This window comes from Paraphaeosphaeria sporulosa, assembly GCF_001642045.1.
Source record: "Paraphaeosphaeria sporulosa strain AP3s5-JAC2a unplaced genomic scaffold CC84scaffold_6, whole genome shotgun sequence".
In the NCBI taxonomy this organism is placed as follows: domain Eukaryota; kingdom Fungi; phylum Ascomycota; class Dothideomycetes; order Pleosporales; family Didymosphaeriaceae; genus Paraphaeosphaeria; species Paraphaeosphaeria sporulosa.
In genome coordinates this window covers 2,529,061-2,553,084 of record NW_017253365.1, presented here as the reverse complement: position 1 = coordinate 2,553,084, position 24,024 = coordinate 2,529,061, and the positions used below count along the sequence as shown (strand labels likewise).

Sequence of the window (24,024 nt, the reverse complement as noted above, 5' to 3'; positions counted from 1 at the left end):
AGTCAGACCGCCTTTGTTGCAAACGTGGGAGGATCTAAGACATGTCGTCGCTTGCAGTCTCGTGCTGGAAGAAACGCACGCGAGCCACTTCGGCGGCCTGTTCGAATGATGCTGATCTGTAGAGCGACCAACAGATTTACGCATGCAGTAAGGGTGACCCCAGGCCGAGCTGCCGAACCATGGTAGCCCCTGTTCAAGAAGCAAGCCCTCAAACAACGCGTCCTGCGCATCTGCAGGTTTGTTGCGAACGCAGATGTTCTCGAACAGAGGCCGGAAGCCCGGCTCGATCAGATCAGATCCATGGCCCGCAGACCGTTGGGCGCAAAGCCTATGTCAGCAATGCGTAATGCGGAATTAGAGAGAAAGCTCCGGATTCAGGATAGAGTGGGAGCAGGGCGCACCCCACGGCGGAATACTGTTCCGCATCCTCTCCGAGCGTGAAAAGGATTTCTTTGTTTTGCAGACCCAGGGCCAGCGCAAGGCCGCCGATGCCGGCACCTGGTATCTATGTGAGTTGGCGAGTAGGGGAAGATGTAGAGGAAGGTGCGGAGTATCATCTTCATGTGATGCGAGCATCTTCAAGGCTTATAGGACTCTTCGTCCAATCACAGGTAAGACAGAGCGGCCAATCAAGAGCTCCTCTTTCAGCAGTTCGATCAACTGTCCCCCTGCATTGTGCTCATGGAAAGTCAACATATCGGTGCCTCTAAATGGATCTGGTCGTGTTGGTTGTCGCAAACGCATTCCCCACTGACCGTTGGAGGAGATTTCTACCAGACTGTCGTCCCATCTCCGCAATCATCTACAACACCATACTTTCAACTCATTAGTAAGAATCCCCGGTGTAATGAGACATGCATACTGCTCCCCTCTGACCAGCATTTAATTTTGTTGTCGTATTGCAATCGCTGTCTAGCCTGTAAGCCAGACCTGAAGTCTGACAATCTTCACTTCGCCTCTATTCGAATCCTTCCGGTATTTCGCGCGCGCAGCCATATCCTGCTTCTTGTACGGGCCATCCTCGGGCCAGTACTCGACCGTGCCGATAATCACCACCTCATCCGCATTGTCGCCAAATGGAAAGACTTTCCGTGGGCGGTGAAGGCGTCTGGGCACGCCATCCCACATGCCTGAATGGAGGTTTCTAATGGCTATGGATTTCAATTCAGAAGCTGCCGCAGGAGCGATTGGATAGAGCGCATGGTACCTTCTCTCCCTGTGAATTCCTGGCCGTTGGGCACGACCAAGGTGCCGTCTTCGATCCAGCATTCCGAATACTCCACGTGCTTCCCTTTTGTATCTACTTGCTGGTAGTAGTGCGATATCAGTGCTTTGATGCTGGGATCGATGGTACAGGTCGGTGGGTATTCAGAAACGTAGGGGTTGTCGCTTGCATCTGACGTCATATTGGTGAGAGACCGTCCTTATTCTCCAGGGAGCAACGAGGACTTTCATCCACGCGCCGTTATAGTCGGCCAAATTTCACCACGTCTCGTTCACGTCGCTCACGATGACTAAGACTACGGATAAGCAGAGACGAACGCGATGTTGTGTCGGAGCGCACTTCCGACCACTATTCCCGCGAGTCAGGTACCCCGCGAATGTTCTCCCCGCAGGCGTCAGGCCTCAGTAGGAAGATGTTCTCCGCGAAGCCAGCCCCAGACCCATCAGCGGACCTACTTGTGCGGCGCTTTACTATGTTGAGTACGTTTAGAGGGCTAAGGCGCCCTTGGCTTGCATTCGCGGGGGTGATAGCTGCCGGGAGGGTATTAAGTCGAGGGCCCTGCTCTGACGCGTCAGCGACCGTGTTTGGGACTCTAAAAGCTGCAAAACTACAGTCCTAGGGCATCCAAATCTATACCTGAGCAGCTTGTCGTGAGAATGGGAAATCACGCGCTTATCTACGGCGCGTCGGGGATCTCTGGCTGGGCGATCGTCAACTCTATTCTCAATGGATATCCGTCTAAAGATGCGTTCACAAAGGTGTCTGCGTTGGTCAACCGGCCATTGACGCGCGAGATGGCGCTGTGGCCCGATGACCCAAGGCTGCAAATCGTGTCTGGGATCGACTTATTGAAGGGCAGCCAGGAGGAGCTGGAAAAGACACTCAAAGAGAAGGTACCAGATGTAGACAGCGTAACGCAAGTCTACTTCTACTGTAAGTATGTCGTGCGCAAATGCGATTCCACTAACACATACCAGCGTACAAGCAAATCGACGACAATGACGCAGAATGCAAAACCAACGAGGCCATGCTGGAGCGCGCTGTGACCGCCATCGAGAAGCTGTCCACAAAACTATCATATGTCGTTCTCCCCTCCGGCACAAAGATATACGGCTGCCAAATGCTCGACAAATTCCCCTTCGCAAACGACCTCCCACTGCGCGAAACTTTACCCCCGATCCCAGAACCCGCCCTTTCGGAACTATTCTACTACAACCAGATCGACTGCTTGAAGCGAATCTCCAAAGGCAAGAACTGGAATTGGTGTGAGGTTCGGCCAGACAACATCATCGGCTTCGTGCCCAACAACAATGCATACTGCCTCGCCCAAACACTAGCGCTGTACCTTTCTCTCTACCGATCCGTAGAAGGCGAAGGCGCCAAAGTACCTTTCCCAGGAACCGAGAAGTCATGGGTGAACAAGTACAACGAGTCGCCGCAAGACATGGTCGCGCACTTCTCGATATACGCATCACTGCACCCTGAAAAGACCGCATCGCAGAGCTTCAATGTAGGCGGGCAGGAAGACAACTGGAAGGGGAAGTGGCCAGTGATATGCGACTACTTTGGCTTGAAAGGCACCGGACCGGAAGAGAACGCGCCACAGCCTGGTGCTTATATTGCGGCGCACAGGAAGGAGTGGGATGAGCTGGAGCAGAAGGAGAATCTGAAGAAGGGCTCCGTGGACAGCGATATCACGCATCCGGGTTTCCAGGTAAGCTTCACAGATGCTTTCGATTTTGAGGACATATACTAATGATGCGGATTAGTACTACATCATGACGATGTTCGACTTCGACCGCCAGATGAGCATGGAGGCTTCGCACAAGGTCGGATACACGGAGGAGATCAAGACGCCCGAGACCTGGAAGATCGCGTTCGACCGCATGAGGCAGGCTAAGGTCATTCCGTAGGCGGGTGCATGCGATTGTAGTTGTATTGCTCGCTTATCTGGGGCCTGTGCCGGGAGCTGCCACATTAGCCTAGCGCATATATTATACTTCCTCATGACCATTCTGCAATTTAGTCCCTGCGCATCTACATCTACGTGTCGCGTGGTGGACCTTTATGGAAGCTCGTCGTGGTAGTGCATAATAGTGTTATAGGATGAGACGATGTATGACCTGATTCGTGATATTCCTAGCATCAGGCGTCGTTTTTATACACCTAGCCGATGGCGGAGCAAATGCAGAGTGATATCGCGCCTCAAGGCCATTGAATTCGTTGTCAATGCTGACCAAACATCGTAAGAGTCCCGATACCGCGATTAGGCAAGTCTGTTATACGGCCAAATGCAGACTATCGTGCTGATGGGTCCGACACGGTGAATTGTGTGCCGGAACACTATGCACAGCACTATAAGATCAAGACCGGTGGTTGAAGTCGGTAGTGACGAGTATCAACAACGCTTTGACCTCAACTTCCGCTATACATATTTCAAGATCTTCGAATCTCTTCGCAGGCTGCATTTAATATTCGGTACTCCGTTCTAGATATTCGGAAACCAAGGCAAGATGCTGAACATACTCTCCAAGCTCTCGGTGCCGGTCGCGCTGCTCTCGTTGTGTAGGTCCTTAAGGAGCAAACAACAGCTCCAATATACACTTACTTACCCTCACAGTCACCCCAGCGATTGTCAGCGCCCCATTAGCCACTCCCGACCTCTCCGCCGCGGCCTTCTCTACACCCCTCCGGATCCTCCCCCTCGGCGACTCCATAACCTTCGGCTACATCAAAGGCGGCGGCTCCAATGGCTACCGCGAAGAGCTCCGCAAGAAGCTGGTCGCCGCGGGTGCCTCTGTCGACTTCGTCGGCACCCTGACCTCAGGGAACATGGCAGACAACCAGAATGAGGGCCACTCCGGCTGGACCATCAGCCAGGTGCGCAACGTGCTCGGCCCGGCGCTCAACTTCAAGCCCAACGTCGTGCTACTCCACCTCGCTACGAACGACCTCAACGGCGCAGAGACGGCGGCGGAGCCGTTCAGCAAGGCGCCTGAGCGCTTGGGCAATCTGATTGACGATGTGTTGGCGAAGCTGCCAAACGCGGTGGTGTTTGTTGCAAAGATCATCCCGACAACAAACTCGTGGAGTAAGGATCGGTTCCAGACCTACAACGCTGCTCTTCCGGCCGTGGTGAAGGCGCGCGCCGATAAGGGGTTCAGTGTTGTTCTCGTTGACCAGAGCGTGATTCCCACAAGCGAGCTGTCGGACTCGTTGCACCCGTGAGTTCCGTTCCGCAGCCTGAGAAACATATTGCTGACGTTGGGTGTAGGTCTGCTGCTGGCTATTCGCATATGGGTGATATTTGGGCTGATGCCGTGGTGGTGAACCAGGCTCTTATCAAGCCTGTGCCGTCTTGATTGCATTGTGTGGCGTTTAGGGGGCCGTCTAATGTACCTTCAATATAATTATTCATCCGCAATGTTCTCTATCAGTCTCTTCTTCCGTACTGCTCGTCATGCTCCTAGACTTGCCCCAATTTGACCTAACATGCTTCATGTACCGTGGTTGAGGAGTATTCGTAGATCTAGCGCGAGGGGGGGTCCGCAGCATGAAGATGGCCTTCTGGTCCTGGAGCGCGTCGCTTTGAGAGCACCGCTCTCGCATCTCGGTGTCATTATTGACGAAGCATGAGTCGAGTTCCTAAGGTTTGTCCGAGACATGATTCAACGCATGCTCCGTTCTTGCCGCTAATGGTGGGGTTCCTGAGGAAAGTGCGGGGTATAACCGTCCTAGCGGCCACCGCACCCACGCTAGCGACTCGGATCTCCAAGACAACCACTTCCGTATAACGTGACATGAGCGTTGAAATGTTCTCTATGAACATGCTACACGTGAAGATCTTCCAGAACCTGTGCGGTCATTTCAACACCATGCGGACCAACCCGTAGTATATCCAGATAGTCTTCCAGCGATGTCTCGGTATTTTCGTTTCAGGTCTGCACACCTCGAGTCGGGTATGTTTTGGCGAAAACCTGCCGTGCAGAGTCTCGCTCGCAGAACCACAACGATTCCGAGACTGGACAGACGTAGCGGGGTTAGCGTCAGCAAGTCCCTGTGACCACTCAGAGGAAATATAATCTAGATGTCGCGTGGCTTTCCTCCCCTGTGTTCCTGTGTCTTGTCCTCAACAGTCATCACCACTTTTTGCAGGTCACACAACTTGCTTGCCTTCCGGATATAGATCGTACTCTTCGCTATCTCAGAGATCTTGAAGTACGCGCGATATTGTCCGCCATGGGTCTGGTTGACGGAGAGCGCCTCTGGCAATTGGCCATATGGACGCCGGTTGCTGTGAGTTGCACAATCTCATTTTGAACAACAATTCTGACGACTCTCAGTTCGCCGTATACTTTGTCGCAGTAGCAATATATCGAATAACCCTCCACCCACTTGCGAAATACCCCGGTCCCCTCCTATGGCGCATCTCTCCCATTCCCTCCATTATATCACTCCTTCGAGGCCGGATTTCTTTCGACTACAAAGTGCACCACGACAAGTATGGCCCTGTTGTGCGCGTCATGCCCAACGAGCTCTCCTTTAACACCGCAAAAGCATGGGAAGACATCTATGGACACCGCGTCGGCATGGCCAACATGGACAAAGATCCAATCCATGTCGGTGCTGTCGAGGCTATCCCTGGGGCGACGAACCTGACTATGGCACCGGATGTCCACCATGCGAGGCAGCGTAGAGCACTTGCCCATGCGTTCAGTAAGCAGGCATTGCTGGAACAGGAGCCAATCTTGAAGGGGTATGTAGATCTATTTGTGAAGAGGCTTCGGGAGATGGCGCACAAGGGCGAAGCTGCGAACATGGTTTCTTGGTTCAACTTCTGCACCTTCGACATCATTGGTGATTTGAGCTTTGGAGAACCCTTTGGATGCTTGCAGGAAGGTAAGTTCCAATTATAATTCTCCTAGCAACGAGATGGCAACTAACAACCCGTGCAGGCGAAGGTGGAGAATCTGCAAATTGGGTTGTTCTCGTGTACGAATCGATCAAAGCCGGCGCCCTTGAACAAGCCACTCGCCGCTTTGCTTCACCCGGGAGTCTCGGCCAGCGCTTCATGATGTGGTGCATCCCGTCTATCATCCGAGAACGCCGCTTCAAGCATCTGCGCAACTCGACCGAGAAAACGAACCGTCGCATGGCCACCAAAACAGACCACCGCGACTTCATCTGGTATATTCTCAAGCAGCGCGAGAAGAAGAATGAAGTCTCCGACGACGAAGTCATCATGAACGCCGCGCTCTTCATGTAAGTCTCCTATTCAAGCCCGCATACAAGATTCGCGCCACTAACATACCCCAGTGTTGCGGGCAGCGAAACCACCGCCACTGAACTCTGCGGCCTCACAAACTACCTCCTCCGCAACCCGGAAAAGTACGCCCGCATCAAGGACGAGCTGCGTAGCGCCTGCAAGACTGAAGCCGACCTCAATATGGACGTGCTCGGCAGCCTGCCCTACATGAATGCCTGCATCGAAGAAGGCCTCCGCATCTTCCCGCCCGTCCCCATCGGCCTCCTTCGCACCGTTCCCAAAGGCGGCTCCCTTATTGACGGCCACATGGTCCCTGAAAATACCTCGGTGTGTGTCGCATCATGGGCCGCAGCGCACTCTGCGAACAACTTCGCGGACCCGGATTCTTTCATCCCTGAGCGGTTCCTCGACACGCCCGAGAGCAAGGCGCGGTATGGCTCTGACATCAAGAAGGCGGCGCAGCCGTTCTCCCTTGGGCCACGAGGCTGCATCGGAAGGAATTTGACCTATGTCGAGCTGCGACTGATTCTAGGCGCGTTGCTGTGGCATTTTGACATGGAGTTCGCGGATGGTGCGCCGTTGTGGAATCCGAAGGATGAGTTCAAGGGCTTGCGAGCGTATAACACGTGGGAGAAGAGCCCGTTGAAGGTGAAGTTGACGGACATAAGGAAGACACCGGCTTGATGACGGGGAAGGGAAGTTTGAGATGCGAGGATCCCGCAGATTTGCGCAAGTCGACATATATAAAGAGGTTACTCCTTGATTTCTTTCCATATCAACAATAGACAGGTAGTCGTCCAGAATCATTGCATTCATGAGTTCGAGGGCGTATAAGTCTTATGTGCGCGGTTTTTCGAAGCATTCTTCTGTAAGTATATAACAATGCTATGGAGAGCAAGTGATGCAACGATGCTTGGGCAAGAATTTGTGGTCGTTTGCAAAGCGCCGCGAATGCTAGGAGGAACTGCAGTAACAGCGGCCTGCAGTTTAGTTCGTAAGGCTGTGCGAAGAGCGGTAGTCTTGCATAAGGCGGTGCAAGAAATGATCGGCCTTGAATCTTACACCTCACTTGGTCTGCATGTAACTCAGAACCATTAGAAGGGATGAACGCCACGCTTATGCAGGTGCACTCTAAGTGTTTCTGAAATGGTAGACTGGACACATCATCAGTACCCGTGGGGCCAAGCGCCTTCTATAACATTTGTAAATGCTCCACATATCCGTCGTTCCGAACAACACCACTTCCTTCAAGATGCCATATGTCAGCCCAACCCCCACCCTCAACCTCTTCTACACCGTCCACGGTGCAGACACTGCCATACGACTGGTACTTCTTCATCGCGCCCCTCACCGCCATCTACCGCGTCATTGCCTTCGACCTGCGCGGCCATAGCCACTCTAGCGCCCCTACGGACTTGACATGGATGACGCATTCGCTCTGCTGCAGCATCTCGGCTACGACTGCGACGTGCGTATCACGGGCCTCTCGATGGGCGGCATGATCACGTCTGCGTTGAGCCTCACGCGCGCAGAGCTGTTCAGAGCGTATGTTGTTGTTGACCTGCATTGCTTCACGCTGGAGGCGATGCTGAAGCAGTTCGTTGCAGCGTATGAGACAGCGGGGCCAATGCCATAGCGGTGAATTTGCAGTCTTGGCCGACTCGGCATGGCGAGGGGTTTTTGCAGTGGATGAAGACGTCGTCTCTGCGAACGGTGGAGGAGACGCCGCCGCATGTGATTTTGAGGTGTATAGACGGGTTGCTAGAGGAGAATATTGGTATGCCGATGGACGAGTGTTTGGAGGGGAGAGGGAAGGGTGTGATTCCAAGGTTTGATATACATGTGCATGAGGAAGATGTGGAGAAAGAAGGCGCTCGAGGTGAGGGGCGTGGATGAGATGGTCCTGATGGGGGTGTGGAACATTGGATGCAGCATTCGAAGGCGGAGGAGTATGATGAAATTGTAAATGGTTGGTTGAAGAAGATGGAGGAGGCCTAGTGAGACAAGAGGGATTTGCATCGTGACCAAAGTTCCGTTATTCACGAGCTTTCCGCCTTGTCCATCGCCTCGAATGCCGCTTTCGCGATATTCTTCGTCTCCTCGGAAATCCCTTCCTGTCCTACAACGTCTCCAAATCTCTTCTTCCAAAACGCCCACCTCTCCTTGCTGAACACCGGCCCTCCATTCCACAGATCACCCCCTCTAGCAGGATTCCCTTCGTTGGCATTCCTTGGCGTCAGATCTTCTTCTCTTTCATACAGTTTCTTCCCCAACACAATAGCCCACATCGCAGCTGCCGGCACGTGCGCGTCGTATGACCACGGCAGCGGCTGCGGGGTGTTTTCGAGTGCCTCCCGCATCGCCCAGATGATGACATGGCTGGCTGTGAATAACCCATCATCGGTCAATCTCGCGATAAAGTAGTTGAAATTCGTGTACGCGCGAATTTCCTGAGGAACGCTGCCGATGTCATGGCGCGGACTGTCGTTCCACGCTTCGCGCACCGCCATGGGCAGACCGGCAAGTGTCATATATTTCGGATTGTCCTGCGTCGCGGATGGCTCTGGATGTTCTTTGAGCGCCTTCACCAGCTCCACGAGTTTTGAATGCCGATCTGCATCGCTGTACGGTATCCTTTTCGCAGAATGAATGATGGGGTACCACGCATCGTCCAGCTGGTCTTTACCGGAATTTTTCGCCAGAGCCTCGTCGATGGGTTTCGTGATCTTGGACACGGTTGCTTCGAGATCTGCGGTGCCGTTCACATAGTCTTGTACAGCGGGGTAGACGATGCCGTCCTCTGGTGGGCGGAACCAGCCGCGCATTTCGGCGATTCGGTCAATTTGGGTGGGCTCGTCGTTCGTTTCCGAGATCATCTTCTCGATCTCCTGTGTACGTTTTTTCTCCCATTGCGCCATTTTGATGGTTCTGAATTGATTCACTGTAAAAGAGAGGCCTGCGGCATGAAAGTGTATTGTTGCGCGGTGTCGAAGAAATGGGCGACTGAAGAGGGTGACGTAGTTTGTCGCACGCTTTGGCCCTAGCATCTGTGATTGGTTGGCATGTGGATCTCACTTTCTCCATTGAGAAGGTGGGTGTACTTGCATTTCTGCCTGCGACAAGTCTCCTTTAATGGCCACCTATTTAGCTTTTGCCCGCCCGCACCTCGGCGCTTTCCGCCAGTGATGTTTTGGAAGCATGGCGCTTTTACTAAACATGAGATTGAGGCTACATGAATCTAAGCCTTCTCTCCATCCTTGAACCTGTTCATGGTGTTGCTGTGCCCCCTACTTTCACTCCACCTGCACGCGAAAGGATTTTCTTCGCCAACATCTTGACACCCTGCTCGTTGAGAATCTCCAAGCTCTGCAGTGAAGCTTTGAACTCCCGCTTGATCCAATTGCGCAGCTCGATTGCAATCAGGCTGTCCAATCCAAAGTCCGAGATCGGCTTCTCCAGATCCATAGTCTCGGCGTCCACGTACGCCAGAGCAGAAAGCTTCTTCGAGACCGCAACAGTGGTGTATGTGAGGGCTTCTTCAGGACTAGCTGTGGCCATGTTAAAAATGGTGGCTTTCCCCACCTGAGAAGTGGCGGGTAGTTTGGAGACTTCTGGGCTTGAAGACTCGGTCACTTGCACGTGTGTGAAGAACGGAGACCTGATATTGCCGTTCACAGTCGTGGCTCCTGCAATCGAAGTAGCGTCGAAGCCAGCGGTTATGTGCGCGATCCGGTCTTTCCTCGCTGCCGGGCTAAGCATGTAATCGAAGATAGCATTAATGTCTTCTTCTTTGATCGCGTCCAAACCAGATCGCTGCAGTGCTTTGCGAATCTCCATGTCCCGAACAGCGCCTGTTCCCTCAACCATACTTGGACTAAAGGACATGTAGTGCGTCTTGCCTGGCGTAAGAGACTGGTTTTGAGCAAGTGCATCTTGAACGGCATTTCCGGCGTTGTAATTTGCTTGGCCGCGAGTTCCGACAATGTTGGCGGCCGAGGAGAGCATAATGAAGAAGTCAAGATCAGGTGAGGCGAAGGCTTTCTGGAGATTGAGGGTTCCATTCAACTTGGGAGCGAGCGGTATTGTGAAGTCGTCAAGGGTCATGGAATCGATGCTCCGGTCCTGGGAGATTGTCAGTATGGGTTCTGAGAATAGGTCATAGTTGGGATTGAGGATAGGTTCTAGCACGCACCTGGAGCGTATGCGCAGATTGGATGATACCTCTCACTGTAGGGAGTCGGCGTGCGGCTATCGTCGCCGCCAGAGCCTCAACGTCCGCTTCTAGCGATATGTCACATTTTATGTGATATACCTCGCAGCCTTCCAGCATTCGGACTACGTGCTTTCCATTTTGCTCTTTCGGTGGACGACGCGAGAGTAGAACAACATGCTTGGCTCCACGTTGTACCAGAAATCCGAGCAATTTCTGTCCAAGATCACCAAGACCACCAGCAATGATGAAGGACGCATTAACGTCAAGTCCATCGCGCAGCTGATCAACAATTCGAGAAGATCTCGTCATCCAGTTATTCAGTGCATCGCTAGGCAGCAGGCGTGGAATCAAGACCGCGTTGTCTCGAATGATGTACTCGCGCTCCGGCCTCTCACACGACTGGAAAAATGTTTGCTGCAAGACGTTGTACAACTTATGGCTCAGTTCTGGTGATAGGTCAGGCTGGAAACGTTGAACATCGACAGTCACCATCTTCAGACTTTCGTTCTCGGCCTGGGCACTCCTTGCCAACCCAGTTATGAGGTTTCGTCGTGAATCCGTCGTGTTGCCCACGGTTGTACCAACAGTAATCCACATGACCTTTGTCTGCTTGTTGAGCATGTGTTTTAGCGTTTTGAAGGTTTCAGGCGTTAAGCCAGCTAAAAGAGGGCTATCACCGTTGTCGACAATAAACTTGATGGAGGCACTCTCGTCAATTTCTTCTTCGAATTGACCGGTTGAGACAGAATATCCCCGATTCTGGAGACCCTCTTGCAACAGGGTTGCTACAGCTTTCGGAGCTCCAGCCACAGGAATGACGCGAATGGGTATCTGAGCTGAATTAGGTAGTTCGCCTTGGAGTTGCGCAACCATCAGACTGGAGATATGTGCCTTCTCATCGTCCTTGACACACATCTGCATGTTCAAGTTCGTATCATGCATTGCCTGTCGCCATTGCTCAACAGGCATGAAAGGCCCATTTGGCCGGTCGTCGACGGAGCCTTTCCAGTAACCGGGCAGTGTTCCATATGAGATGTGATGGTAGGGCTGTGAGTTCACGATCTCAATGAGGACCAAGCGACCGTCCGTTCGTAGCAAAGAGCGCGCGTTCCGTAAAGTTGTCCGGATACTTGACGTGACATGTAGGCAATTGAAAGCAAGGACCACATCGTAGCTTTGTAAATCAAATCCTTGATGGGCAGGGTCTTGCTCGATATCAAGTTTTCGAAAGTTGATTGGATACCCCTTGAATTTAGCTGCCGCACGATCGAAGAAGTTAGCGGACACGTCGGTAAAATCATAGGTAGCGGCGAAGCATCCAGAAGCTTTTAAGGTTTCGAGGAACGGCAGCGTAGCTCCACCTGTGCCTCCCCCAATCTCGAGGATGCGCAGTTTGGACTTTTTGAAGGCCAGCTTCCTGACGTACTGGCGCAAGAGATCGTAGCAAAGGACGGACGAGTGATCTTGGTACGATCCGTATAGTAAGCCATCTTCGGTCACTAGTTGTAGAGCATCAGTTGATCCAGATATTATCTCTGTGAGATTTTCGCCTGTCCTTGCGACGATCTTCATTTCCTCAAAGTCAGGAGTGGAAATCGTGCTACTGGCCACTTTCGACGGGAAATTATCGATAGAAGGGTACTCGCGTTGCATCCAGTCGAAGAGCAAGCGATGCTCATCGGTGACCTGCAATTGTCCGCGATTAACGGCATCGATACAAATTCGAACATAATTCTCGGTTGCTTGATTCATCGCCCGAACCTTATGGTCCAAAGATAGTGTTGACTTGTCTACCAGTGCAGCAGGCTTAAAGTCGGCAGCGGATAGATTGTTCTCATCAACGTCCCAGATTACATCCCAGCAGGTACTCCTGGCCGCTTTTTCGGGATTCTGAATTGGTGTAGTGGTAGGCAAGAAACGCAGCTTGACTCCAGAAAATGATAGGCTCGATATTCCATCGCGATCGTTTACTGCTTCGATGCCCACTTCAGCAGTTCTGGCCTCAACGGAAGCCAACTTCGTGTGCACGGATATCTTCGATCCAGGGGCGCTGTCGATGCCAGTAGACACAACAAGCTCATTGATATGAATAGGCATGATGGAGCCGGACCCGAACTTTTGCAGAGCCAACGGCAAACTGGTGTGCATAATGATGTCCAGAGTGGTGGGGTGGATGATATGGGGCTGCATATGGTTTGCGGGCATGACCTCAGCCACGTGAGGGATAGCCACGGTAGCGAGTGCATGAATGTCCCCCATAGACATATGCTCAATTCCGTTGAACATCGGTCCGTAGGAATTTCCGTTATCACTCAGTTGCTGGTATAATTGTTCCGGTACTAGTGTCTTCTCATGGGAATATCCATTGAGAGCCGTCAAGCCCTTTTCGGCTTCAATGGTCCTGACCTCCACGTACCCTCGACAATGCTCATCCCAAGTGCAGCTTTGATTGTAAGCTGCGACGCGAAAGTGGTACGCAAGCTCCTTATTTTTATCAGTTCCTGAAGAGATAGGCGAGAAACTGAGCTGCGCTTCGGTTCTTTGAGGCGAATTGGGGACGATTATAGCCTTGAGAAATTCAATGTCCCGCAGGACGACTTGATATCGCTGGCCACTTGGGAGATGCTCTTGGGCAAGCTGAGAGATGGCTTCAATAGCCATGCATATATATCCTGAGCCAGGGAAGACAATGACACCGTCAACCACATGGTCTGCCAGCCAAGGCAGACTGGCTAGGCCTATCATGTATCTCCATCTTGGCTCGAAGGTTGTGGCCTCTGAGCTCCTCAGGCCGACAAGGTCATGGTAAGCATGTCTGCGGAAGCGATGGTCCCTACTTATTCGGGATTCATGCCAGTGTTTCTTCGAATGATTCCAGCTATAGGACGGGAGATTGTGTATGACATTCGCATGTCTCTGCGCCGGATCGAGGACAGACAGCAGGGAGAAGTCGGAAAGGATTCCGCGCTCAAACAACAAACCGGCTACCTCGAGAACACTTTGCACAGCATCTGTGCCTCTTCGCAAAGGTGACGTGTAGTCGTATTTGATAGGCACTGATAGTTCCGCGATGCATTGTCGGGTTGGGCCAGCTAGCGCGTTGTGCGGCCCGATTTCAACAAACACGTGACGCGCAGATGTTCGGCGTTTGCAGAGCTTGCGGATTCCTTCCTTGAAGCGCACCTTCGAGACCAGATTGTCACACCAGTACCCGGCATTGAACCCACCGTCTTTCTCCGTGGCGTCCACTGTCGAAAAGAAAGCGGGTGCAGTCAGCGGCACCTCCGACTCCAGCAAACCCATGAGGCTTTTATAGTCCTCAACAACATCTCGCATGTGATGCGAATGGTAGGCTGCATCTACGCGTAGTTTGCGATTGAAAACGTCCAATGCGGTCAGCGCCGCGGCAAGCTCATCGATCGCCTCTTCGTCTCCAGACACTGTTGTGTTCTGGGAACTGTTGGCGCACGCTACTGAGACGGTACCCTTGGTGAGACTCTGGATGTGTACGGACACATCGTCTTCATCAAGACCCACTGCAAGCATGGCACCTCGGCAGCTTGCCTTCGAAGATTGCTTGGTGGTTGCGAGACCACGACAGTACGCGACGCGGAGAGCAGTGGCTTGCGAAATATACCCTGCCGCATACGCTGCCGCGATCTCTCCGCTTGAGTGTCCAATCACTGCATCTGGGATGACCCCGTTGCTCCTGAGAAGATCTACCAGAGCAATTTGTATCGCTGTAGTCGCTGGTTGAGCGAGTTCAGCAATGTGCAGGCGTGAAGTATCGGCTTCCCGGAGGATCTCATCGACCAAGTTCCACCCGGCACCAAGATGAAATAATACATCAGTGGAACGACGCATGGATTCCGCGAAAGCAGAGGCGGAGTTTGCCACCAGGAGCTCCCGACCCATAGTAGGCCAAGACGCTCCTTGGCCCGTGAAGACGAAGTTCAGAGCAACATCGTCCGAGCTCACAGCCGGCACGAACGCGCGTGCGGCTTGCGCAAGCTGATCGACAAGCTCTTGGCGGCTTTTTGCGATGCAACCAATTCTCCAAGGATGGTGTGTACGACGTGTCGAGAGTGTGTAGGATAGGGTCGACATGGATAAATCCGCTCCTTGCGCTGCTGTCCAACTCTGGTAACGTCGTAGCGCGCCGATGAGAGAAATTTCGCTCTTTGCTGAGAAAACAAAAAGCCGTGGAACTTCCTCGGAAGACGCAAGCACTGTTGTAGTTTCATGGGGCGCGCTTTCGACCACGACGTGTGCATTTGTACCACCATACCCAAAGCTGTTTATGGAGACTCTGGCGGTCTTGAGGTCAGGCCATGGGATTAGAGAAGAAGGCACTGTGATGTTCCGCTCATCGAGCCGCAGAGCCTCCTTTGCGCTCTTGAAGTCGGCATTGGGTGGAATGCACCGATTTTCCAGAATGAGTAAACTCTTGATCAGTCCTGCTAGCCCGCTCGCGCACTCCAAATGACCAAGATTGGACTTGATAGAACCCACGTGGAGGGTATTGCTCCTCTTCCCTGCACAAAACACTTCTGCTAGGGCGTCGATTTCGACTTTGTCCCCTGCAGCTGTGCCCGTGCCATGAGCTTCCACGTACGAAACGCTCGCAGGATCGAGATTCAGCTGGCGATACAGCCGCCTCTGAAGAGTAATCTGTGCTGAAGTGCTTGGGTGAGTGATACCCTCGATAGTACGCCCGTCCTGGTTGACCGCGCTACCAAGGATCACACCGCGTATTGGATCTCTGTCTGCTATCGCCTTGTGAAGAGGCTTTAATATGAGAGCAGCTACGCCTTCTCCTCTTCCGTATCCAGAGCCACGACTATCGAACGGATAGGATCTGCCATCCTCGCTGAGCATATGGAGATTGCTCAGACCAATTTGTTGATCCGGGCCGATGATGAGGTTTGCTGCTGCTGCAATGGCCATGTCGCTCTCGCCTAGCCTTAAGGAGTTGCATGCCTGATGTACCGCTACTAAGCCGCCCGAGCAGCCCGTGTCCAGAGTCACTGACGGCCCGGTGCAGTCAAAGACATAGGATATCCGGTTTGACGCAATAGCGTCTCCAGTACCAGTGACCTGGTAACGTGGAATGTTTAATGTGTCTTTGTACAAATTACGGTCGTAGTCCCGGGTGAACAACGCTACGTGTACCGAAGTTGCGGAACCCCGAATCCTGTGTTGTTGGCCTGCGCTCTCAAGCGCCTCGTACACCACTTCCAGCAAAAGCCGTTGCTGCGGATCCATTGCCGCCGCTTCTTGCGCCGATACTTTCCACATCATCAGCGAAATTTACGATTCCATACAGACAGGTCCTTACTATTGAAGAAATCATGGTCAAAATCGCGAATGTCTTCCTTCAAGAAGTGCCCGCCCCGATGGTTGTTGGTGCCGTTGGTGTCATCAGGGTCATCATGGAAGAAAGCTTCCTCATTGAACCGATCTGTCGGTACTTTGGACCAGGTATTGCTACCCGACACCAACGTTTCCCAAAGCTTCTCAGACGAGATGGATCCACCTGGAAAGCGGCACTGGAAGCCAATAACGGCTATCGGGGAATTTCTCATGTGGTCCATATTGGATGGTAGATGACTAGTAGGAAGAATGCCCAGCTTTATGGCGACTGTATGAGGTACTTGTAGGAAATCTGATGCGTACGAAGAGACCTTACCAGGATCTCATGTCGGCCGCCACGAAGCTGCCTCGTCTCGCAAGAACAATCTACCTAGGAAAGTGTCATCCGGGAGGCTATGCCAGACCTTGCTCTCTCTGGCAGTGTTCATCAATCTGGGCATCTATGTTCGTTCTTGCCGTTTTGAGACCATGGCATCTTATCAGTCACGGAAATTTTAGGTCGCGATGTCACTTGTTCCTCGGTTGTTCCGGTACTAGCTTGGTTTAGCTTCTGCCCCCAAACACACTGGGATCAATTTAGATCAATCCTTCGACTCCTCCCGGCCGATTGCGCACAGACTTTCGTTCAAGGCCCACCCAGTTCGAACTGTTTTGCCTTGTGAATGTCGACAAGGGTCGGAGTCCGAGAAGCGTACGTAGGCAGAAAGGATCGCAATGAGCCGCGGACATACCCAGCTGACGCATTACGTAGGGAGCGAGTTCGCATTAACGTAAGACATCTTTGATGTTAGCCACCGACACTGTTAGAGCCGTCTCATATGGCAGTGCCGGACGAGACAGCATATCTCTACCATGGTCTCAGGTGCAAAACGTCCAGCGAACAACCACCGAACCTCGTAAATTGGGATATGCATAGCCTCATCACGAAGTTAGATTGGCTATAGCCAGTACCGCTGGCAGCATGTCGACAGTGCTGGCCCCGCGTCTCCCCACTCCCAGGGTATGGGTTAAGGCGGGATCTGCGGCCCAGCGTTCGCGTTGAAGCCAGTCCAGTGCAAGGGTTTTGAACGGCGAGGCTGCGACCGGATGATTGTCGATCCAATGTGTACATTCCCGAAGGTGCAAAAGAGCATGTAGGGTGACGCGCGCCTTCCTTTTCTAGGCGCGATGCGACGCATCCATCTTCGAACTTCAATAGATGTATGCTTCGACAAACGAACAACCGATTGTACATTTTCGCGGTTCCTGCATCAGTCTCCTTTTTTTTTTTATTGTTGTGTGGACTTGCTTTGTCTTGCTCAGATTCTGGCGTTACGTTGGCTGCCTAGTCATGTCTACTGATTCCGCAAACATCGGTTGGCGTCTACAGCTGTTCACTGGATTTTTCACGCCATTACAAGTCATCGCAGTAGGCCTGCGCTTTTACGCCCGCTGGCTGGTTGTGGGGCAGAGCCATCCGCTCGAAGATGCACTTGTCGTAGTCGCTTTAGTATCGCAGCTCATACTGGGTGCTGTGGGTCTAGGTAGGAATACTTTGGTCTTGACGCTCAATAGACGTCGCTGACGATCTTGTTGTAGCTTCAGTCACCTTTGCAGGCGTCGGGCAGCATCTTGCCTACCTTGAAGAGCATGAGCCTGAGAAAGTACTCAACTGGGGGAGGTACCTCCTTACTCTCGCGACACTGTACTTCGTCGATGTCAACATTCCCAAACTAGCTGTCCTGGCGCTTTACAGGCGATTGTTCCCACAAAGAACAGCACGAATTACGGTCTACATTATAGCTGGGATTCTTATCGCTGGATCGATCGCAAATACGATCGTCTCTTTGGCCGCCTGCAAACCTTTCGCGGCGAATTTCAACCCCGCGCTACCAGGTGCGAAGTGCATCGATAAAGAAGCGTTCTACGTCTGGACGAGTGTGCCAAATATCGCGACAGACGTGGTCATGCTCGCGCTTCCATTGCCCATTGTCTGGAGCCTACACAACACGAAACGCATAAAGGTTGCTTTGACATTCACATTCTTAGTTGGCAGTCTGTGAGTTTCTGATTATGACTCCGCTAATTGGGCCTTTACTGACCGACCTTGAAGCGGACTCGTTGCCTCAATATTACGCTTTCACACATTCTTCGTCACGAACTCATTCACGGACGGAACTTACGATGCGGTCGAACTCATTATCTGGACGGTCGCCGAGCCCGGGATTTACCTAATATCGGCATGTCTCCTTACTTATAGACCACTTCTCGAACGCGTCGGTAAATCCAGACTTTTCGGAAGCTTCAGAACAAGCGTGAAGAGCTCTAATCCATCCGGCTACGGTCCCGGAAAGCGAGACGGGCCAATTGATGGAGGTGGCGTCCCACTCCGAAACGTTAAGAGAATGGGCAATGGCTTCACGGAAATAGACGATGACGATTCAAGTGGCAATGTGCACATATTGAGGGCGAGTTCAGAGAGGAACATTCCAGGCTCGCCAGTGTCAGGACCAGGTGGGATTACTGTGACGACCGAGATTCAAAATTCGTGGGCCGCAAAGTGACTCAGCGCAACATAGGATAGACAATAGACGCCTCTTGGCCGGTAATTTGCATGCGAGACCCCTTGAATAGCCTGTCTCGGTAGTTGCATGCTGTGTAACCAGAAGGCTCGCGACCGACTAGCCTGCTCATTGTAATTGAACGCCCCCAATTCTTTCCATCCGTCGTGGTGCCCTCCCACAAACTGCATCTCCACGCGTCATGCGGTTAACCCAGAGAGGACCTTCATGGCCCAAACCACGCATTGCCGACATTACGATCTGAGATCACCGTTGTGGCGTGATTGGCGAGGACAAGTCGATGACCTTGGGATCTTTCCGCCCCAGCTTATCTCACCCTACCTCGGCATGCAGCCTTCGCCCCGTTCAATCACGGACACGGTCGTAGCCGCTGCAGTGTCCCAAGGCGGTATTATCAATGTAACATCAAGCTCTGCCAATGCTGTCTTGGGAAGTCTTGATGACACCCCACCGTGAGTTAGCGCAGATCAATGCTTGTTTTGTCGCTGTTATATGTGAAACCCGCAATATGCAGAATTGCTTCTTGAAGTCCGAAGTTGAGGCCTTATTTCCTGCGCGCAGGTTTGGTGTAGTTGGTTCTCTAGTCCCACAAAGGAAGGAGCCATTCCCACCAATCAGACCCTGGACAACTCTGGACACGCTCGGGCGGCTTGGGCGCGGTTCCGCGGCATCTTTCAACGGTCGCCTCGGATGGTGCAGGTAGATGCACGGATTCGAACCCTTGCTTTGTTGCAAAAATTCCGTGCGGGGGTACCTCCATGTCAACGCAGACGCCACGATGCTCGATCCTACCTGTCTCACCCGCAGTTTGTTCGTTGATTATCGGGCATGCAACAACCCAGATTGCGCAGCAGTACGGACCCACTCTTGTAAAGAGCAGGGCTGACTTCGTCACTTTGCGGCACGGATCCAGGGCGTAGCTACCGTGCCACAACTCTTGTCTAGCTGCGGCAACAGCCAAATCAATCTTTATACATATCGCTTACCTGGAAAGGACACAATATAGTCCTGCATCTGTCGATATATCTACTCTTTGCTGCACGTTCTTAGCCCGACAGATACTTTGAGAGTCACCCGTGGTCATACCGCCCAAGCGATTGCAGTTGGGGTTCTTCATTCGGCGGAAAGATAGGAAACATGGCGCAGAATCATGCACAGATCTCAAACTGGCGCGAGGAGCTCATTCCTAACATCATAGATCATCTAGCCAAGGTAGCACCTTCGGCACCGTATGCCCTCTATCCTAATTCTCCAACGACTTATGACGAGGGCTATCGAACTGTCACGTATAAGGATTTTGCCAATGCTGTGAACGGATTGGCCTGGTGGCTGAGCGACAACCTTGGACCGTCCAAGAACTTCGATGTTCTAGCATACTTTGGACCAAACGACGTCCGGTACACTGCTTTGCTTCTTGGGGCTGTCAAAGCCGGCTACGTGGTATGTTTTATTGTCTCTCCGAGTCAGAGTCCACTATTCTAACCCGTTGCAGGCTTTCTTTACTTCTCCTCGGAACAGTGTCGCTGCTCATGGCGCGTTATTCGACAAGCTACAATGTCAAGTTCTGCTCACGCCGGAGCCAGCTCCACCGGCCACAGAGCAGATAACAAGCGCACATCCCATGAAACACCTGCATGTTCCAAGCGTAACCGATCTCCTTGAAAAGGAATACCCGCATTATGCGTACGACAAGACCTACGCAGCGGCTCACACAGATCCGCTTGTGGTAGTGTAAGTTTCTTGATTTGTGACAGCCCTCGGAAACACCCGCGAGACTAATTGACTCTTGCAGGCACACATCAGGTTCGACTGGCATACCCAAACCATTAATTTGGACGCACGAGACAGCTGCAAGGCATCATAACTACTGCGCTCTCGAACCACCTTCTGGCTATGAATCCATTGACAAGCTTCACCAGGGCAAGCGCATGCTGAATACATTTCCACCATTCCATGTAAGCATCAGCTATGAGTCATTTGACGGCTCTGACTTACAGTGTTCCAGGCCGCTGGTATTGCCATTCACCTCGTTCATAGTCCTCCATTCGGAACTGTGTCCATTGCACCATTATCTGGTGCTTTACCCACGGCCGAAAGCATTGTCCAAGCACTGAAGACAACTAAAGCGGATGTGGCATTTCTAGTGCCTTCTATCATTGCAGATATCAGCCAGAAACCAGAATTGCTGGACTTTTGCGCTGAGAATTTGGAGCTCATTCTTTACGCTGGGGGCGACCTCCCTCAAGCCATAGGCGATAAGATTGCGGCCAAGATGCCTATTCAAAACAATCACGGTGCCTCCGAATTCGGTCTCATTGCCCAGCTCCGAACGCCAGAGATGACAAGACTGGACTGGCATTACGTGCTGCCTCATCCAGAGCTTGGTTGTGTTTTCGAAGAGAATTCGCCTGGTCTGTACGAGCTTGTGTTCAAGAAAAACCCGAAATATGAGAAGCATATGATGCCATTTACTATTGGACCGGTTTTGAAAGGGCAGGATGAGTACCGCACGAGAGACTTGTTCGTCAAACATCCTACAATCCCAGACTGCTGGGCTTGGAAGGCCAGAGCAGATGACATCATTGTCTTTCTGAACGGCGAAAAAACAAACCCGGTATCCATGGAGCAATCTATCATCTCAAGCAACGAGGAAGTAGTCCAAGCTCTAGCATTCGGTATGCAGAGGTTTCAAGCTGGGCTACTTGTTGAGCCATCACCGAAATTAGGGGACTTGAATGAAGTAGATCAGGCGAAATTCGTTGACAAAATTTGGCCTTCCATCGACCGGGCCAACCAGAGTGCACCAGCTCATGCACGCGTCGAGAAGGCCATGGTCATCCTCACGCGCCCGGACAAGCTTATGATCCGTTCTGGAAAGGGCACAATACAACGACAGGGGACGCTCGCGATGTATGCAGCTGAAATTGACGACATCTATGTCAAGGCAGATACTGTGCTGACCGGAATCGAACACGCGTCTCTGGACACCAAAGATGCTGGCCAGGTCGCTGAGTGGCTTAAGAAAGTCATCTCCCAGATTGAGCCCGCTCTTCTTGAAGATGAGGGCAAGACCTTCTTTGATAAGGGTATGGATTCTCTTATGGGCGTCAGGTTGGTTCGCGCTCTGAGACATGGCCTTGGCCAACCTGACCTTGATCTGTCTATTGTCTACAACAATCCTAGCTTGGAAATGCTCACAAAGTATATCGTGAGTGGGAAAGAGACTCCTGGGGCTCCTAACGGCGCCCCAAATGGGACCGTTAAGGTGACCGATGCGGATCCGGAAATCGACTCCCTCTTGAAAGAGTATGAGCCAGTCATCACCCAAATAGGACAACAAGCACGTACTCCCGGCGAAAGAAAAGGCGAAGTCGCCGTTCTCACTGGTTCCACCGGGTCTCTGGGAATCCATCTCCTCGAAGCACTTCTGGCAACCCCTGCAATCTCGCACATCTACTGCCTCAACAGGCGTGAAAATGCCAAAGAAATCCATGCAAACAATATTAAAGGGTGGGACTCAAAATTTCCTCACCAGAGCGACCGCGTCACTTTCCTACAAGCGGCGCTACATGACCCGAATCTCGGCCTCGAGCAGAAGACGTACGAGACTATCCGCTCAACAGCAACAATCATCATCCACAACGCCTGGACGGTGAACTTCATGTTACCTCTCAAGGCGTTCCGCTCGCAATTTGATGGCCTTGTTAACTTCTTCCGCCTGGCAGGGAGTCGTTCAGACCCTCCCAAGCTACTTTATATTTCCTCAATCAGTTCCGTCGCACAGCTTCCGCGAGTGACATCTGCTCTTTCGATACCAGAAGAAGTAGTCCGTGACTCGAATGCCCCGTACGAAATCGGATATGCCAAGTCAAAGCTCGTGTCTGAGTTGCTATGTGACGCTGCAGCGCAGACGTTGGACATACCTGTGTCTTTTGCACGCGTTGGGCAGATCGCAGGTCCAGTTGGAGAGGGCGTGAATGCGACATGGAGTACGGCTGAGTGGCTGCCGGGCTTGGTCGTCACATCAATAAGCCTAGGTCTCCTGCCGGAGGATTTGGGTGCGGAGCTGAATCAGGTTGATTGGATCCCTGTGGACCTGCTCTCCAAAGTACTCTTGGAGTTCGGAGCTGGATCATCGGCCCAAGCACCCAATGGCGCGGGAACCAACGGCAATCCCCACGGCGCCGAGGTCTTTAACCTACTCAACCCGAAAACCACGTCATGGAAAGAACTTATTCTTGCCATCGTCGCTAGCGTCGAGAAGCACACTGGTAAAGTCCTCAATGTCGTGTCTGCCCGCGAGTGGCTTGAGAAGTTGCAGGAGGTTGTAGATAACTTCTCTGGTGAAGATGCTGTGGATCTTGTGCGCACGTATCCAGCGGTCAGGCTGCAGGAGTTCTATGAGGCGCGTCTTCTTGATAGTAAGAACGCTATTAAGTGGGATTTGGATCGTGCAAGGTCTCAAAGCGCGACCTTAAATGGCATGCCCGCTATCGGGAGGGATTGGATCGAGAGGTGGATTGAGCAATGGCTGAAGGAAATGAAGACAGCTGTTGAGTAGATAAGCGGACGTCTGGGTAGTCTAGCTCGAACAACACCATCTAATTCACACTTTTTTCGGTACTCAGAGTCGATAGTTTCCCATATTTATATTGCCAAGGGGCCTACGGGCGGGGCTATAACATGTGAGTAGTGAGTGGAGTGAGTGCTAAGCTTTGGCGCCCTCCATCTCAGATTTCTGAGGACAAAATAGCCCCACTTGTTGGTCTTGCTAGTATTTGGTCACCTGGACAATTTTTGTTAATCAACCCAGTGTGAGTGCGCGCGTGCCCATCGCTCTACGTGGAAGGCGCTGTGACGTTAGTCCGTAGCTTCCTTATGTTGTTTTATGCGCCGCCCGACTGTCGACTAATCTCGCCAGACCACACCCCATCTGAGGCTCCCCAGATCTTGCGCATCTTGAAAACGCAAATAAATCGGAATCTAACCGCGGCCACAGCATCTGGAGAAAGTATGTCGTTCTTATCGCGAGTTCTAGTTGCTGTACTCGTGGCGTCAGTGGCGACGCACGTGGACGCTGTCGTTGTTTCACACCCAGATTACAATCTCGTCTCCGTAACGACAACTATTGAACAGATCCTACCTCGTCAAGAAGCAACTCCAGTTCCGAGCCCCGGCAGCGGCATTTCCGGACTTGAGTCGCTGCCGCCGACTGGGAGCGTCGCGCCGACCCGCAATATGACCACGACGTGGGCCACAACTCAGATCGTGACGGAGACTACCATAACGGCGCCAGACGATGCGACACCTATACCCGGGGACACTTCGTGGGTTGAGTGGAATTCTACCATCACCTCCACCTCTTGGAGTACCTCGATCTCCTTCG

At 52.3% G+C, this 24,024-nt stretch overlaps 8 protein-coding genes across 8 annotated transcripts; 5 read left to right on the top strand and 3 right to left on the bottom strand.

Annotated features, from left to right (window-relative positions):
* Positions 1 to 912: 912 nt before the first annotated feature.
* Positions 913 to 1,518, bottom strand: CC84DRAFT_1148563 (uncharacterized protein; the record flags this gene model as incomplete). Its single annotated transcript, XM_018176641.1, has 2 exons — positions 1,208 to 1,518; positions 913 to 1,151 (listed from the first exon to the last, which is right to left on the bottom strand). Exons 1-2 carry the CDS (start codon positions 1,404 to 1,406, stop codon positions 913 to 915), a joined length of 438 nt encoding a protein of 145 aa, XP_018035629.1. The 5' UTR covers positions 1,407 to 1,518.
* A 275-nt stretch (positions 1,519 to 1,793) lies between these two features.
* Positions 1,794 to 3,598, top strand: CC84DRAFT_833446 (uncharacterized protein). The gene is made up of 3 exons (XM_018187578.1): positions 1,794 to 2,158; positions 2,203 to 2,939; positions 2,995 to 3,598. Exons 1-3 carry the CDS (start codon positions 1,882 to 1,884, stop codon positions 3,136 to 3,138), a joined length of 1,158 nt encoding a protein of 385 aa, XP_018035628.1. The 5' UTR covers positions 1,794 to 1,881; the 3' UTR covers positions 3,139 to 3,598.
* A 140-nt stretch (positions 3,599 to 3,738) lies between these two features.
* On the top strand, positions 3,739 to 4,587 carry CC84DRAFT_1177336 (SGNH hydrolase; the record flags this gene model as incomplete). Its single annotated transcript, XM_018180277.1, has 3 exons — positions 3,739 to 3,790; positions 3,846 to 4,449; positions 4,500 to 4,587. The coding sequence occupies 3 exons, from the start codon at positions 3,739 to 3,741 to the stop codon at positions 4,585 to 4,587; spliced, it is 744 nt and encodes a 247-aa protein (XP_018035627.1).
* Positions 4,588 to 5,464: 877 nt separating this feature from the next.
* Positions 5,465 to 7,175, top strand: CC84DRAFT_1093518 (cytochrome P450; the record flags this gene model as incomplete). The annotated part of the gene is made up of 4 exons (XM_018174518.1): positions 5,465 to 5,521; positions 5,569 to 6,124; positions 6,181 to 6,487; positions 6,542 to 7,175. The coding sequence occupies 4 exons, from the start codon at positions 5,465 to 5,467 to the stop codon at positions 7,173 to 7,175; spliced, it is 1,554 nt and encodes a 517-aa protein (XP_018035626.1).
* A 1,355-nt stretch (positions 7,176 to 8,530) lies between these two features.
* On the bottom strand, positions 8,531 to 9,409 carry CC84DRAFT_1218625 (uncharacterized protein; the record flags this gene model as incomplete). The annotated part of the gene is made up of 1 exon (XM_018183019.1): positions 8,531 to 9,409. The coding sequence occupies one exon, from the start codon at positions 9,407 to 9,409 to the stop codon at positions 8,531 to 8,533; it is 879 nt and encodes a 292-aa protein (XP_018035625.1).
* A 349-nt stretch (positions 9,410 to 9,758) lies between these two features.
* Positions 9,759 to 16,481, bottom strand: CC84DRAFT_1206707 (ketoacyl-synt-domain-containing protein; the record flags this gene model as incomplete). The annotated part of the gene is made up of 3 exons (XM_018182046.1): positions 16,043 to 16,481; positions 10,684 to 15,992; positions 9,759 to 10,613 (listed from the first exon to the last, which is right to left on the bottom strand). The coding sequence occupies exons 1-3, from the start codon at positions 16,296 to 16,298 to the stop codon at positions 9,759 to 9,761; spliced, it is 6,420 nt and encodes a 2,139-aa protein (XP_018035624.1). The 5' UTR covers positions 16,299 to 16,481.
* Positions 16,482 to 17,370: 889 nt separating this feature from the next.
* Positions 17,371 to 18,684, top strand: CC84DRAFT_1206706 (uncharacterized protein). The gene is made up of 3 exons (XM_018182045.1): positions 17,371 to 17,600; positions 17,656 to 18,115; positions 18,170 to 18,684. The coding sequence occupies exons 1-3, from the start codon at positions 17,408 to 17,410 to the stop codon at positions 18,618 to 18,620; spliced, it is 1,104 nt and encodes a 367-aa protein (XP_018035623.1). The 5' UTR covers positions 17,371 to 17,407; the 3' UTR covers positions 18,621 to 18,684.
* An 874-nt stretch (positions 18,685 to 19,558) lies between these two features.
* CC84DRAFT_833323 (NRPS-like enzyme) lies at positions 19,559 to 23,216 on the top strand. The gene is made up of 4 exons (XM_018187577.1): positions 19,559 to 20,078; positions 20,131 to 20,369; positions 20,431 to 20,593; positions 20,644 to 23,216. Exons 1-4 carry the CDS (start codon positions 19,776 to 19,778, stop codon positions 23,197 to 23,199), a joined length of 3,261 nt encoding a protein of 1,086 aa, XP_018035622.1. The 5' UTR covers positions 19,559 to 19,775; the 3' UTR covers positions 23,200 to 23,216.
* Positions 23,217 to 24,024: the final 808 nt, after the last annotated feature.